Genomic DNA, 13,519 nt, shown 5'->3' with positions numbered 1-13,519 from the left:
GCATTTTACTTTGATGAGCTAGACTTTAAAGTTTAGCCGTGTGTTTAGTCCATATAATATTAAATAGTATTTATTAATTGTTTAATAATTATAATTGTTGTTTAGTGTGTTCCATTTGTGTGTGTTTGAGTGTTACATAAATAAATATTTTTTTCGATAAGAATGACACATTATTATTATGCTTATTGTTCTACTAACCAAAGTAATAAAAATATAAAAACAATACAATTAGTTTTTTTTATAATATAGCAATTAGCGGTTTCAAGCATTTGGCAAAAACCATGATGAATTAAGGTAGTTGACTAGATTAACGAAAAATTATTAAACTTGTACTCGTAAAATATTTATTCAAAATGCTCATGCTATGTTAATAACTTTTCGTTAATAATGTCCAAATTAAAATTATTACACACTGAAACATTTTATTAGGCACTCATTGGATGCCAACGAAAATATGTTAGTGTGACGTCACTACGTTCGTATTTCTATACTAAAATGTGTTTTTGACATTTCATAAAGAGTAACTGATTTGACTGGTAGTTAACCAGCCTATAATGAGGATTGGATAGGACATAAATAGGCTTTTTTCAGCAAACAAAGTTGTTGGTACAATGAAATACATAAATATTTTCAAAAAGGCATTTTAATTAATTTCACAATAATTATAATAATATTTACAAAATTATCGACCAAGTACCAACACGTAGAGAATACTTCTTTAATTATTGCAAAAATACACTTAAAATTATAATTAAATATTACAAATTAACTTACAAGTTATTCTTTATGAATAACGTTATAATTATAACTAAGACTTATTTTTAAATTATTTATTTAAATTCGATTTATAATAAAATTAAGTATAATATAAATATCACAACTGTTGTTTGAAGCCAAAGCCTGGACACTGATTGGCCAAAAAATCCCACTTAAAAACTAAAATTGATAACCAAATAGTGCACAGTTTCTAAAAAAAAACTGTAAACATTTTTGATCAACTGACACCAACAACATTAATACAATTCAAATTTATTAAAAGTTGATCAAATTTTTGATCAACTGACTTCAAATTTCTATTTTATTTTACTTTTTAAGAACACACTTAGCCGGTAGCCAACTTGACACTTGTTCAGGAGCGGTACTGTGAATATATTAGGTCAGCTTTTCAAAACATTTATATGGTAAAGGCCACATTATGTCTAGGCTGGGCCCGAAGGCCTTAAGGCCAAAATAGGCGTTGATTCCATCACCTATTTGAAACATTAATATAATTGCATGTTTCATACAAATATATACTATTTTTAGACATTTATAGAACATGATTCTACATGATTTTTTTACACAAATTTATGGAAACGGTATTCCAATACAAAGGCTATAAAATAAAATCTAATTTTCTGTGTATATTAAAGGCTTTTAAACACAAATCTTGGTTCTTTATTCCTTTTAAAACATAAAGTTAACAGTCGAATATTAAGCCCAGCACAATTTTAATCTCATATTGTCATTTCAACATAATAATATAGTGACACTAACACTTAAAGCGTCAACGAATATTTGATCATGTTCTTGATCAATATTTCACAATTCAGTGATCAATATATTTGTTGAAAATAGTTTTCTATAGAAGCCTGGCTTCTCCCTCAATTCTAGAAGAAACCCCAATAGTGGGACAGTAATAGGTTATTACATTGATGGAACAACTTAAATCTTATAATCTACCCTACACTAGCTCTCTAAATACAAAAGGTAGATGTGGTTATGGAATGTTATTGAGCAAAATTTATTTAAACGCAAAATACAGAAACCATTTTAAATAACAAAAGGATTTTTTAAACTATATCAGCTTTTGCACATAATACTAAGGTGGACAACGGGTCTTATGCGAGGTAAATATTTGAAAGGTTACGAAACCTTTCAGTTTACTTAAGACAGAATCAAATTCAATTAATTTAGTGTATAATAGAATACGGGAATTAACGCGAACACGCATTTTACCTTAAAATGCCTAACGTTTCGGCGCAGGTTGCACTCGCCGTGGTCGCAGGCTGCGACCACAGCATTAAACATGCAACGCGAGAGTATGAAAGTCAATTGATTTAGATTTGAGCTTATGTCAATTTTAAATTCCAATAGCGCGTGAACAAACAGTTTTAAAATGGATATAACTAAATTAAAGAATCCAATTAGTTTCACTTTAAACCAGCGTTCAATCATGCGCTAGAATTTAAGAGACTAATTTGACATAACCTCGAATTACATTAAATCGAAATCGATGTTTCGATCGAATTACATAGACCGCAGTCAGTCCGTAATTCGCGCTTAAGACCCATTGTACATCTTAGTATTACAAAAAAATGCTTTAGTATAAAATATTTGTCTGGCAAGGAGTATTACAATACAATATTGAAACGACCAAACACAGAAACATCTGTCATCTGTAGCGCGATTCTTTACAACTGGAAACAATCGAGAGTTTGACATTTAAAATGTACTGTCAAAACAGTTTTTACGACGTCCGCGAGAGGCGCTGATTTTTATGCGACATTTTTCGATAGCTAGCCGGTTGTCGGTAGTCGATAGTGGTAGAGAATCGGGCTTCTGTACAGAACTGTTAAGTATCATAGTATTTGTCACTGTGACGTGTACACATATGTATATATTATATAAGCATTGAACATTACTTTTCATTCAAATGGTTCTGTATTTGACCATAAGTCTTAAAAGCATTTAGACATTATTGAATTAGGTGTAATAAGCCTTGTAATTGTATTATAATAAATTCGATATTTCATACTCTTCATTATAATCAAGAAGAGAGTAATTTTGAGCAAAATATTTTTACAAAAATCTTTTTGGAATAAATGTGTTTTTGTAAGACATTTTTTGTGAAATTCACTGGCAATCAATTGTATAAATGTATGAAAGAAATGTGGTGCATACACTTTTTTAGAAAAAGGCAAGCAAAATTATAAATTGTGCTTTAAACAGAGGCAGAGCAAAAACTTACTATTTTATACAAGAATATAACAAAACATGATTTAAATAAACATTTTTACAGTACCGACATTTAATTGTACCCATAATTTGACACCTGTCATTTTATTCTTGACATTCTAAAAAATATCCAAAAGTATTTGGTCATAGAACATTATAATATTATATATTCGAAATGACACCTGTCAAAATATGGATCTAATTTCCAAATGCATGATCAAAAAAGTCAATCTATTTGCGTTACAAAATAAAAATAATTAAAACAATAAAATGCAAGTCATTATTCGGCAAGAATAGACGTAAACCAATTAAATAATTAAAAATAGGATACAAAGAGCAAAGCGAGAGAAATGCTTAAAAAATAACTTCAGTCACATCCATGGCAAGATAAACGCCTGAAAAGGCGATCTTTTTACTTCGAAACCTTTCAGGGATATTCGAAGTAATTAAAAAAAGCTAGTCGATTTTACTACTCTGATAAAAAACACTTTAAATTAAAAAAATCGGGCGATATTTTTGAGTACGGCCAGTTTCTTTATTAAAAGTAACAGCCATAGTATAGAGGCAAAGTAACATTATTGGCAATCAAATTTGTTCGACATATTTAAATGTCATTTGATTGTAGCTAAAAAACATGTCAATTGTATAAAACATTAAAAGGTTTTATATTTATTTAATTGAAACTTTGATCAGGTTGGCGAATTAAGACTTAAGACTCTCTCATTTGTGGAGAAAACCCATTAAGAAAGTAAAAGATTTAATTGATTAAAATCCCTCTCAAAAATTCACCATTTTCAAGTAGCAAAAATCGGACTAGCGAAACAAAAAAATGTAATTCACAATTCATATACCTCAAACTCTTTAGTCTGTCCCATCCTGTTCTAAGCCTTTCAATGTGACCATCCTATTAGTCTCGTACTTCTGACTTGACACTAAGTCTGACCCATCATCAATAACTTCTAAATATTTACAATCATCTTCGCTATCGCTTTGTTTCACCACCGCATAGCCTTTCTCGTCCTTGCAATCTTTCTTATCAAAAGCATGCTTTACATGATTAATTTCATCAACAACTTTGCCTTTAACACTACCTACAGTATCGTACATTTTATCACTAAATTTTGAACTTAAATCTTTGATTTTTTCGCTATGATATTTGATTAAAGATTTACCGTTATCGTCAGTATCAGTATCGCTTAGTGGGACTTCACAAGGCGCGTAGATTCCGTCTTTTTCTTTCCAGTCGTTGAAGTCTCTGGACTTTCGGAACATCACTTTGAAGGTTAGGATGTAGACTGTGGTTAGTATGAAGAGGGCTCCGGTGACGAAGAGGGCGTACATGGCGCCTTGTTCTACGATGGGTAAGATGTTCAGGTACAGGCTGAAGCGTTGCTGCATGGATGGCGGGAGGCTGTACATTTTCTGTGAAGAAACAAGAAGAATTAGTCCATTGAGTTGTAAGATATTTTGTAGTATCTTTTGAATATGAACGAATTTTCGAGATACCTATTTTTATTGGTGTATTTAAAATATACGGATTAACAATGTTACGATATGAATAATATGTTTGGATCAGTTAGAAAAATGGATCTATGAATCAGTAAAAGTTCATTTTTTTAGAGGCGAATTGTGTTTTCTCACTAAACTTGATTATATATTCCGAGCACTTTCGGAGAACATAATAACAGCTAAACCAATGTACAAGTAGTCCGTAAACATGTTTGTACAGTACGGATACGGTATGGTAATTATTTGAAAAAAAAAAAGTCGGATTCGAACCGTATATCAACGTCCGCTGCACTGGTATGTCTTGAATGCCATCTCGAGATTTCCTTGTAGACATTATAATAAGTGTAAAATAATTTAATTCTAAATTAATAAACTAAATTTAACCCATTAATGTCCCACTGCTGGGCAAGGGTCTCCTCCCGTAATGAGGGAGGGGTTAGGCCTTGAGTCCACCACGCTGACCAAGTGCGGGTTGGGGACTTTGCATGCCCTCAATAAATGTATTAAACAAATTTTAGGCATGCAAGGTTTCCTCACGATGTTTTCCTTCACCGTTGGAGCATGTGATAATTATTTCTAATATACGCTCGGCTATCAATGCTATCACTGCTCTACCAAATGATTTAATTAGGTACATTTTAATTGAAAATACTTACAATATCAAACCACAGCAGCGGCAGATACATGTTAGAGAACTTGTCCACGTTCCTCATTGAGGATATGTCTCCGAGCGCCATGTTGATCTGGAACTTGGAGCTCACCTCCAGGGGGAGACCTGATTGAGGCTCGATCCAGAATCTGGAGAGAAAGAGACATTTTAATTTAACTTTCAAACTTTCGCGTTGCTAGCCTATTATATTGAATTTGAAAATAACGCTTTCGTAAAAGAAAATGGTAAAATACTCTTGTTTTAGAAAAGTTATACATAATTAAATAGAAAATACTTAAGACTTCAGAATAAAAAGAGAAAAGGCCTTAAATTAGCCTTCTGCACTGACCAAAGCATTTTTAGAAGTATTCGTTTTTATTATAAAGTCTTAGATACCATCAAATCATTTATCCATTAATAGATAAATACTGACACTTATTATCATCAAAGTTTCAGTAAGCGAATTTGTCGTTAGTTTAATATACAACTACAATTAAAATACAACTTTTATCATAATCGACGAATAACTTGTTTATCACTTCCTATTATGGGCACAAAAAGACTGAAAATGAAATAGAAGAGAATATTTTTTGTAACTAAGAAATAAAAAAAAATTTTTATGGTTATAGTGTTATGTCTAGTTAAAGTTTTGTCGATGTATTTCGAGTAACATACATGCGGCATGTAAGTTCATAAAGTAACTACTCACGCAGTCTCATGTTTCTCGGGATCCGGGGTAAGACCCTCGACCTTGCTGGAGACGATGTCGTCAGCCTTCCAGAAGTGAGGGTACGACAGAGCGATGGGGAACCCGTAGTAGCAGTCCGTCACGTCGATCAGACCGTTCGGCAAGCATTTACCTGAAGGAAAAAAGTTAGCATTTAGTTCTTAATACTGTTTTTGTGAGACTTTTGTTTTATAAGCATAAGGCATTTGACGGCTTTTGATTAAATAGTAGATCCAGAAGGTACAGTTCAGAGAAAAATATGCATACATAGAGATATTTTTATATCGTGTATTCTTTTTTTTTAAACCCATTACTGTCCCACTACAGGGCAAGGGTCTCTTCCCAGACTAGGGAGAGGTAAGGCCTTGAGTCCACCACGCTGGCCAAGTGCGGGTTGAGAACTATGCATGCCCTCAATAAATGTACTATAATTATTAATTACAAATTTTAGGCATGCAAGGTTTCATCCCGATGTTTTCCTTCACCGTTAGAGCAAGAGATAATTATTTCTTTATATATTTCTAGTATTATTTTATGAATGTGTTGATTTAATTAATAATTGTATTTAAATAAGATAAAAATAGGTTGTATTTACTAGTGGTAACATTCAATTAATCACTATGTCCTTTCTTAGGTATCAAAATATCTCCATACAGAATTTCATGCAAATTGGTTCAGTAGTTTAGGCGTGATTGAGTAACAGAGAGACAGACAGACAGAGTTACTTTCGCATTTATAATATTAGTATGGAAGTATGGATAGTTTAAATAGGTACATACCATTTCTACAGAAACACTCATTCTCCTTGATGACTTCTCCGTTATCGAGCATGTTCTCTGGGAACGTGTACTTGTATCCTCTTAATCCACTCTTCACACCTTCGTCTACTGGGATCTGAAGGACCAAAGAATATTTTTACTAAAATGAAAGACGTAAACGGGATTTTCAAGATTTTGGAAAACAAACTGAAATGAGAAATTTTCTCTTCAGCAGAAGTTGCGAATTTTTTTTTTATTCTGATAGCAGAGCAAACAGATCTAAGACCCTATTCTAATGTGTGGAATAGACCCTTGGGCACAAGCAGACCTGCTTTAAGTAACTTACACTGGTGGATAACATACGCTTGCTTCTTTGAAAATAGAGTAAATCTATCAGGACACGGGTAGATATTTTTCATATTGAGTAAGACCCTAAATCCTAAAGTCTACTGTAGCTGGTGTTAGCAAGATTATCCAAAACCGATCGGTAGACCCTAGACCATTGAAGAATGTGATTATTCCTCTCGATCTGAGAGAGTATATTTTACTTAACAATTAAAGGCACTCTTCATGTCTTTGTGTCTCTTAAACCGTGAGACCCTCGCGGAAGAAAGAGTATCTCTTCTCACACAGAAGACCCTAGAAAATCTTCACAGAAATAGTGCTTCAAATTTATTTACCAAAGGCGCAGCGCGGCAAAGACTCTTCCTATAAAACAGTATGCTCTCGTTCTTGGAGACAGCTCCTCGGAACTTGGTGCCATCAGACGCGTACTGCACGTTGGAGCAGTGCTTGCCGGTCCACTGTGGAAGGTCGGTGGACCCTCGGTACGTGTCGATGAGGCCAGAGTTGCGGACGTCTTCGGCGCCGGTGAACACCGTTTCGTAGTCGCCGTCGAAGTCGTACATCTGGAAGAGAGAAGACATTAGGTAAAATCTATACTAGTATTATAAAGCTGAAGAGTTTGTTTGTTTGAACGCGCTGATCTCAGGTACTACGGGTCTGATTTGAAAAATTCTTTCAGTGTTAGATAGCCCATTTATCGAGGAACGCTATAGGCTATATATCATCGCGCTACAACTAATAGGAGCAGAGTAACAGTAAAAAATGTTACAAAAACGGGGAAATTTTTGTCCCATTCTCTCTTATGTGGCAAGCGAAGTTGCGCGGGACAGCTAGTTGAATATAAAGATAACTCACCCTATCAATAAGTCCAAGCTTATCGAAGTAGATCCATCCAGGCAGGAAGGTGTTCCCCAAGGTCATGAGTTCCGACTTGTAGCCCATCATAAACTCTCTAGCCGTCATCTGGACGAAGGGCTGTGAGTTCGTGAAGGAGATCACGTTGTTTAGTCCAAAACGGGTGAAGGCGTCCTTCGATGAGGCCACATTGGCTATACTCTGAAAAGTAATGGAAAATAGTTGTTAATTATTATGTTTTTGGAAAGGTAACATTAAAATTGTAGGAAAATATAATGAAAAATGTTTGAGGTTCTTACAGTCCGTTGCGTACAGTCAGCTCCAAAAGTAGCTGATCATACTCAATCTTTTGAAACCCTATATACTGAAGTGTGCACATTATTCCATGGAAAAACATTTGCCAGTTATTTATTAAAGTTACGTAACACAGAGGTTTTGAAAATATGAAGTTGTTCAGCTGCTTCTGGAGCTGACTGTACAACGGTCAGTAACCGATCTGTAGGTTAGGCAACCCTTGGTGCGGTCAATCCACAGACGGGTGGTTGCATGGTGGTATTTGAACTGGGCGTCTCCGTGCTTCGGAGAGCACGATAAAAGTCGGTCCCGGTTGTTGTCAATTAAGATAGCAGTCGTTAAGCCACGTCAATGCGTTCGACTGCCTCCGTGGCGCAGTGGTTTAGGTCACCACGCCGCTACCATTGCGTCGGGAGGTCGTGGGTTCGATTCCCACACGGGACAATTATTTGTGCGATCCACAAATAATTGTTTCGGGTCTAGTTGTATGTTTACAAACATACAAACAACGGACACAAAACACGACCAGACCCGAAACAATTATTTGTAGATCGCACAAATAATAGCTCCGTGTGGGAATCGAACCCACGACTTCCCGATTCAATGGTTTCGGCGTGGCGACTTAAACCACTGCGCTACGGAGGCAGGCACCATTGCATGGACCACTCAAGTTTGAAACCAAGCAATTTATATTATTACACACACTCTACAAACAAAATTACCATACGACACTAAACCTAAAAATAATTATATTTAATTTTATTCAAACGCAATTTTGAAAGTCTGTCGTAACTGCAGTAAATAGGTGACGAAAATGACAATCAAATTCGCAATGACCCTAACCTAAATCGAACCTGCGAGAAAACACTATATTTCATAAGAAACCGACGGACATACGTATTGTACATAAATATGCATAAATACATATATTAGGTCGGGGAAAAAGTCTTTTCGCATTATAGTATGTATGAACTTGTAATAAAATCTCTTTGGCTTCAAGAATCACAAATGAGTACACGGTTCATTAGGTTTCTTTTAGTGAGCTCGTGAGGTACCCAAATATCGAGCTTTTTTGTGTAGACATTACATAGATGTACGTGCAGTGTTTGAGCTGGGCGTCTCCGTGCTTCGGAGAGCACGTACAAAGGTCCCGGTTGATGTCAATTAAGATAACAGTCGTTAAGCCACGTCAAAGGCCTTCGACTTGAACAACTTTGTCACTAGGTTGACCACTAACCATAATATAAATGAATGCATAAATTCGAAAGGTTTGTTTTTGTGACTCATTCTCTATGAAATTACCGATTTGATTTAGATAAAATCTAGCACACATATAGTTTATAACCTAGACAAAAATATATGATACTTTCTACCCCGGTAAAGCTTTCGGCACGGACGAAGTCGCGATCAGGAACTAGTCCTACTAATATTATAAATGCTAAAGTTTTGACAGATGTTTCTCACTCAATCACGTAAAAACTACCAAACTGATTTCGATAAACTTCAGCACATGGATAGTTTATAACTTTAATTACCATATAAGATACTTTTTAGATAGGAAAATTGATTAATTTAGACAACATCGCGTTGAAAAGCTAGCTCTAAATAAAACACAATAGTTACTCAATACTAAAATGATCAATCATTTGTATAATATTAGTATAGGATTTACATAAATTGAGCAAGCAACCTTTTGAATGAATAGGCTCGTTATTTCACTATGAAGTACCATTCTGGAATATTCTATGCGATATAAATGACAAAGCAATTTATATCAAACTAGCAGTCGCCAGCGACTACGCCTGCGTCAAAAGATTTCCCAAGGCAAAAAGTAGGTACCTGTGTTAATCTAGATTATGAATTGTGTAACCAAAATTTATCAAAATACGTTCAGTAGTTTTGCGTAAGATAGTAAGAAACACACAAAATTAATATTAGGTCGGGGAAAAAGTCTTTTCGCATTATGGTATGTATGAACTTGTAATAAAATCTCTTTGACTTCAGGATTCACAAATGAGTACATGGTAGCCAAATATCATAATTCTGTGCCCTTCGAAGCACGGAGACGCCCAGCTCAAATACCACTATGCGGTCACCCATCCATGGAATGACCGCCTAGGGTTGCTTAACCCACAGATCGTTTACCGACCGGTAAGCAACTGGCTACGGGCGCCGCTAACACGTGACCAAATAGGGATAGTTAGTGGTAATATATCAGCTTAGCCTTTCTTCCAAACTATGTTGGAGTCGGCTTCCAGTCTCACCGGATGCAGCTGAATACCAGTGTTTTACATGTAGCGACTATCTGTCTGACCTCCACAACCCTGGGATAACACGATACCCTTCGGTAACACTGGTTGTCAGAGTTTCGAGCTTCTGACTACTGTTAACGGCTGTCAAAGATCTTCGAAAATGACAGCCGGGAACCACAATTTAACGTGCCTTCCGAAACACGGAGGAACTCGATATGTATAACATGGTCACCCATCCACAGATCAACCTCGGCAAGCGTTGCTTAACCTCAGAGATCGGTCCGCGCGGCTGTTGTTAACTAAGTCACGAGCTCCTCTCCTCTCCTCCTCTCCTCCTTTCCTCGGGGTAGTTAGTGGTAATAATATGCATAATTAGAGAGGTTAAAAGTTTATCTGTACTCCATTGTGGTTTGTTATAATTTCTAGTATAATAGACCTATTAAACACGTCATATACGCTCGTTGTGTAATTACAAACATATAATTGTGTTACAAATAGACTGGCCTTTAGTCTAATAGTGATTAACCCGGTCTTTGTTTGTTTTCAACATATCAACTGCATGTTGGCGCAGTGGTTAACGTGGTCACCTTGCCGCAATAATGGTAGTGGTGGGTTCGAATCCGCATATCGGACCTCCACAACACAGTTAACTGAGTTATAACACGATACCTCTCGGTAAGACTGGTTGTCAGAATTTCAAGCTTCCGACTACTGTCAAAGATCTTTGAAAATGACAGCCAACGAGACTCACAATTTAACATGCCTTCCAAAACAATGAGAAACTCAATATGTATATTATGGTCACCCATTCATTGACCGACCTCGGCAAGTGTAGCTTAACCTGAGTGATTGATCCGCTCGGCGATTGTTACCTATCACTTTTGAATTATTTGAATAAATAGTAAATACTTGACCTAAATGTATAAACAGTTTTGAAAACCTGTTATCTATTACACTAGCTAACCCGCGCAACTTCGCTTGCGTCACATAAGAGAGAATGGGTCAAAACTTTCCCCATTTTTGTATCATTTTTTACTGGTACTCTGCTCCTATTGGTCGTAGCTTGATGATATATAGCCTATAGCCTTCCTCGGTAAAAGGGCTATCTAACACTGAAAGAATTTTTCAAATCGGACCAGTAGTTTCTGAGATTAGCGCGTTCAAACAAACAAACTCTTTAGCTTTATAATATTAGTATAGATTAGCGACTAACATGACCTATAGTGTTGCTCAATGGAATCTTCTGGAAGTAACGGCTGCGTTCTCGCTAGGATGTGTCGACATTAAGTTCCGATGTTACCACACAACATATGCTAAGGTAAGGCATTCCACGCAGTTTCACTTGAATTTTTAGTAATATATTTGCTCCTGTAGGTCGGAGCGTGATGTTAAATATCCTACCAAAGTTTTTTATCCTAAACTTTATATTTTGTATGGTTAACTACGTAAACCATAGATAATATCACTTTTTACAGTGCTGTGATAGCCGAGTGGTTAAAGTTGGCACCTTCCACGCAAGTGGTCGACGGTTCGAACCCGAGGCAACACACCAATGATTTTTCTGAGTTATGTGTGTATTAGAAATATTTATAATTTGTTCAAACGGTGAAGGAAAATATCGTGATGCCACCTTACATGTTTAGAACAGTATCTTGAAAGTATACAAAGTCTCCAACCCGCACTTGGCCAGCGTGGTGGACTCAAGACCTAACCCCTCCGGCATTCCGGGAGGAGAACCTTGCCCAGCAGTGGGACATTGATGGATTATGTATTTATTATTTTATATCGGAATCGAACCTACGACCTCTGGACGCATTAGTATCTACATGGCGACTACCTCAACGAATGCCCGAATGTTCTGGAAGTACGAAAGGCCCAACATTCTCGGATATGTGGAAATCACATTAAGTTCCGTTACCACATATAACTTGAACATTCTTGTGTTAGCACATCTGTACTTAGCACTTACATGGGCATATATTTACATATTACATTGTATTAGACCTAAGTAGAAAGAACATTCTCTTCTAATATTAGATTGAGGAAAAAGTCTTTTCGCATTATAGTATGTATGAACTAGTAATAAAATCTTTTCTCTACACAAAAAAGTTAGATATTTGAGTACCTCACGAGTTCACTGAAAGAAACCTAATGAACCGTGTACTCATTTGTAATTCTTGAAGTCAAAGAGATTTTATTACAAATTCATACATACTATAATGCGAAAAGACTTTTTCCTCGACCTAATATGTTGTATATATATGTATGTTTTTGACACTTTTACGCTAAAACTGCTGAATAAATTTTGACGAATGCATAGTAGCGTTTCCTTTGACCTACCCTTTGAGTACAGAACTCTAAAAAATAGTGTACATAAACAATACACAAAAGAAAGAATAAAATATGTACTCACCAACAAAGCGATGTTCACGAGATACAATGTGTCATTCTCCTGGTTTCCTTCAGACAACTCTTCAACCCACGATAGAGGATGGACAGGAACGGCTGACAGCGTGTTATTGTCGTTGAATTTAGTTATTTTATGTTCCAAGGATTCTCTGGAAAGATATAAATAAGATTAGATAAATAAACCTTTTTTTGTGCCACTGCTGGATATTGGGCAAAGGTTTCCTACCAACATTTGCGAGCATTTAGGCAGAGTTTGAGATTGGAACTTGGCATACCTTCAGGAGCTGTATTAAGGAACTCACAGGTATTAAAGAAATCATCACGATGTTTTTCTTGAAAACAACAGCCTAGCCTTTCTTCCAACTATGTTGGAGTCGACTTCCAGTCTCACCGGCTGCAGCTGAATACCAGTATTTTACATGGAGCGACTGCCTGTTGAAACTCCACTACCCAGTTACCTGGGTTATAACACGATACCCTCAGTAAGACTGGTTGTCAGACTTATGATTTATGACTGATGTTTTTCTTACTATTTTATTATAATAACAGTAGCTTATATCCTTCTCTGAGATATAATCTATCACCAAAGTAAATTGTATTTAAATCGGTTCAGCAGTTTAGTCCTTGACACACGACGCAGACAGACATAATTTCAGTTTTATAAACGGATTTTATTGTATTACCAAAAGTATATTCTCTTTCAATCTTCAACAAATAAAATTAC

General features: G+C 35.8%; 1 protein-coding gene across 2 annotated transcripts in view; it reads right to left on the bottom strand.

Moving 5' to 3' along the window:
- Window positions 1-625: 625 nt before the first annotated feature.
- LOC142984835 (scavenger receptor class B member 1-like) overlaps window positions 626-13,519 on the bottom strand; it is a 97,817-nt gene continuing 84,923 nt past the window's right edge. For both annotated transcript variants that reach the window (XM_076132684.1, XM_076132683.1), the window contains 7 exons: window positions 12,800-12,944; window positions 7,841-8,041; window positions 7,321-7,548; window positions 6,662-6,776; window positions 5,865-6,015; window positions 5,163-5,304; window positions 626-4,419 (listed from right to left, as the gene is read on the bottom strand). In XM_076132684.1, the coding sequence (XP_075988799.1) occupies window positions 3,859-4,419; window positions 5,163-5,304; window positions 5,865-6,015; window positions 6,662-6,776; window positions 7,321-7,548; window positions 7,841-8,041; window positions 12,800-12,944 (1,543 nt within the window). In that variant the 3' untranslated portion in view covers window positions 626-3,858. The remainder of the gene's footprint in view (window positions 4,420-5,162; window positions 5,305-5,864; window positions 6,016-6,661; window positions 6,777-7,320; window positions 7,549-7,840; window positions 8,042-12,799; window positions 12,945-13,519) is intronic.

The sequence above is a fragment of the Anticarsia gemmatalis genome, chromosome 28 (assembly GCF_050436995.1).
Source record: "Anticarsia gemmatalis isolate Benzon Research Colony breed Stoneville strain chromosome 28, ilAntGemm2 primary, whole genome shotgun sequence".
NCBI lineage: Eukaryota > Metazoa > Arthropoda > Insecta > Lepidoptera > Erebidae > Anticarsia > Anticarsia gemmatalis.
Note: the sequence above shows the minus strand (reverse complement) of the source record. Positions and strands in the feature narration are given on the sequence as shown.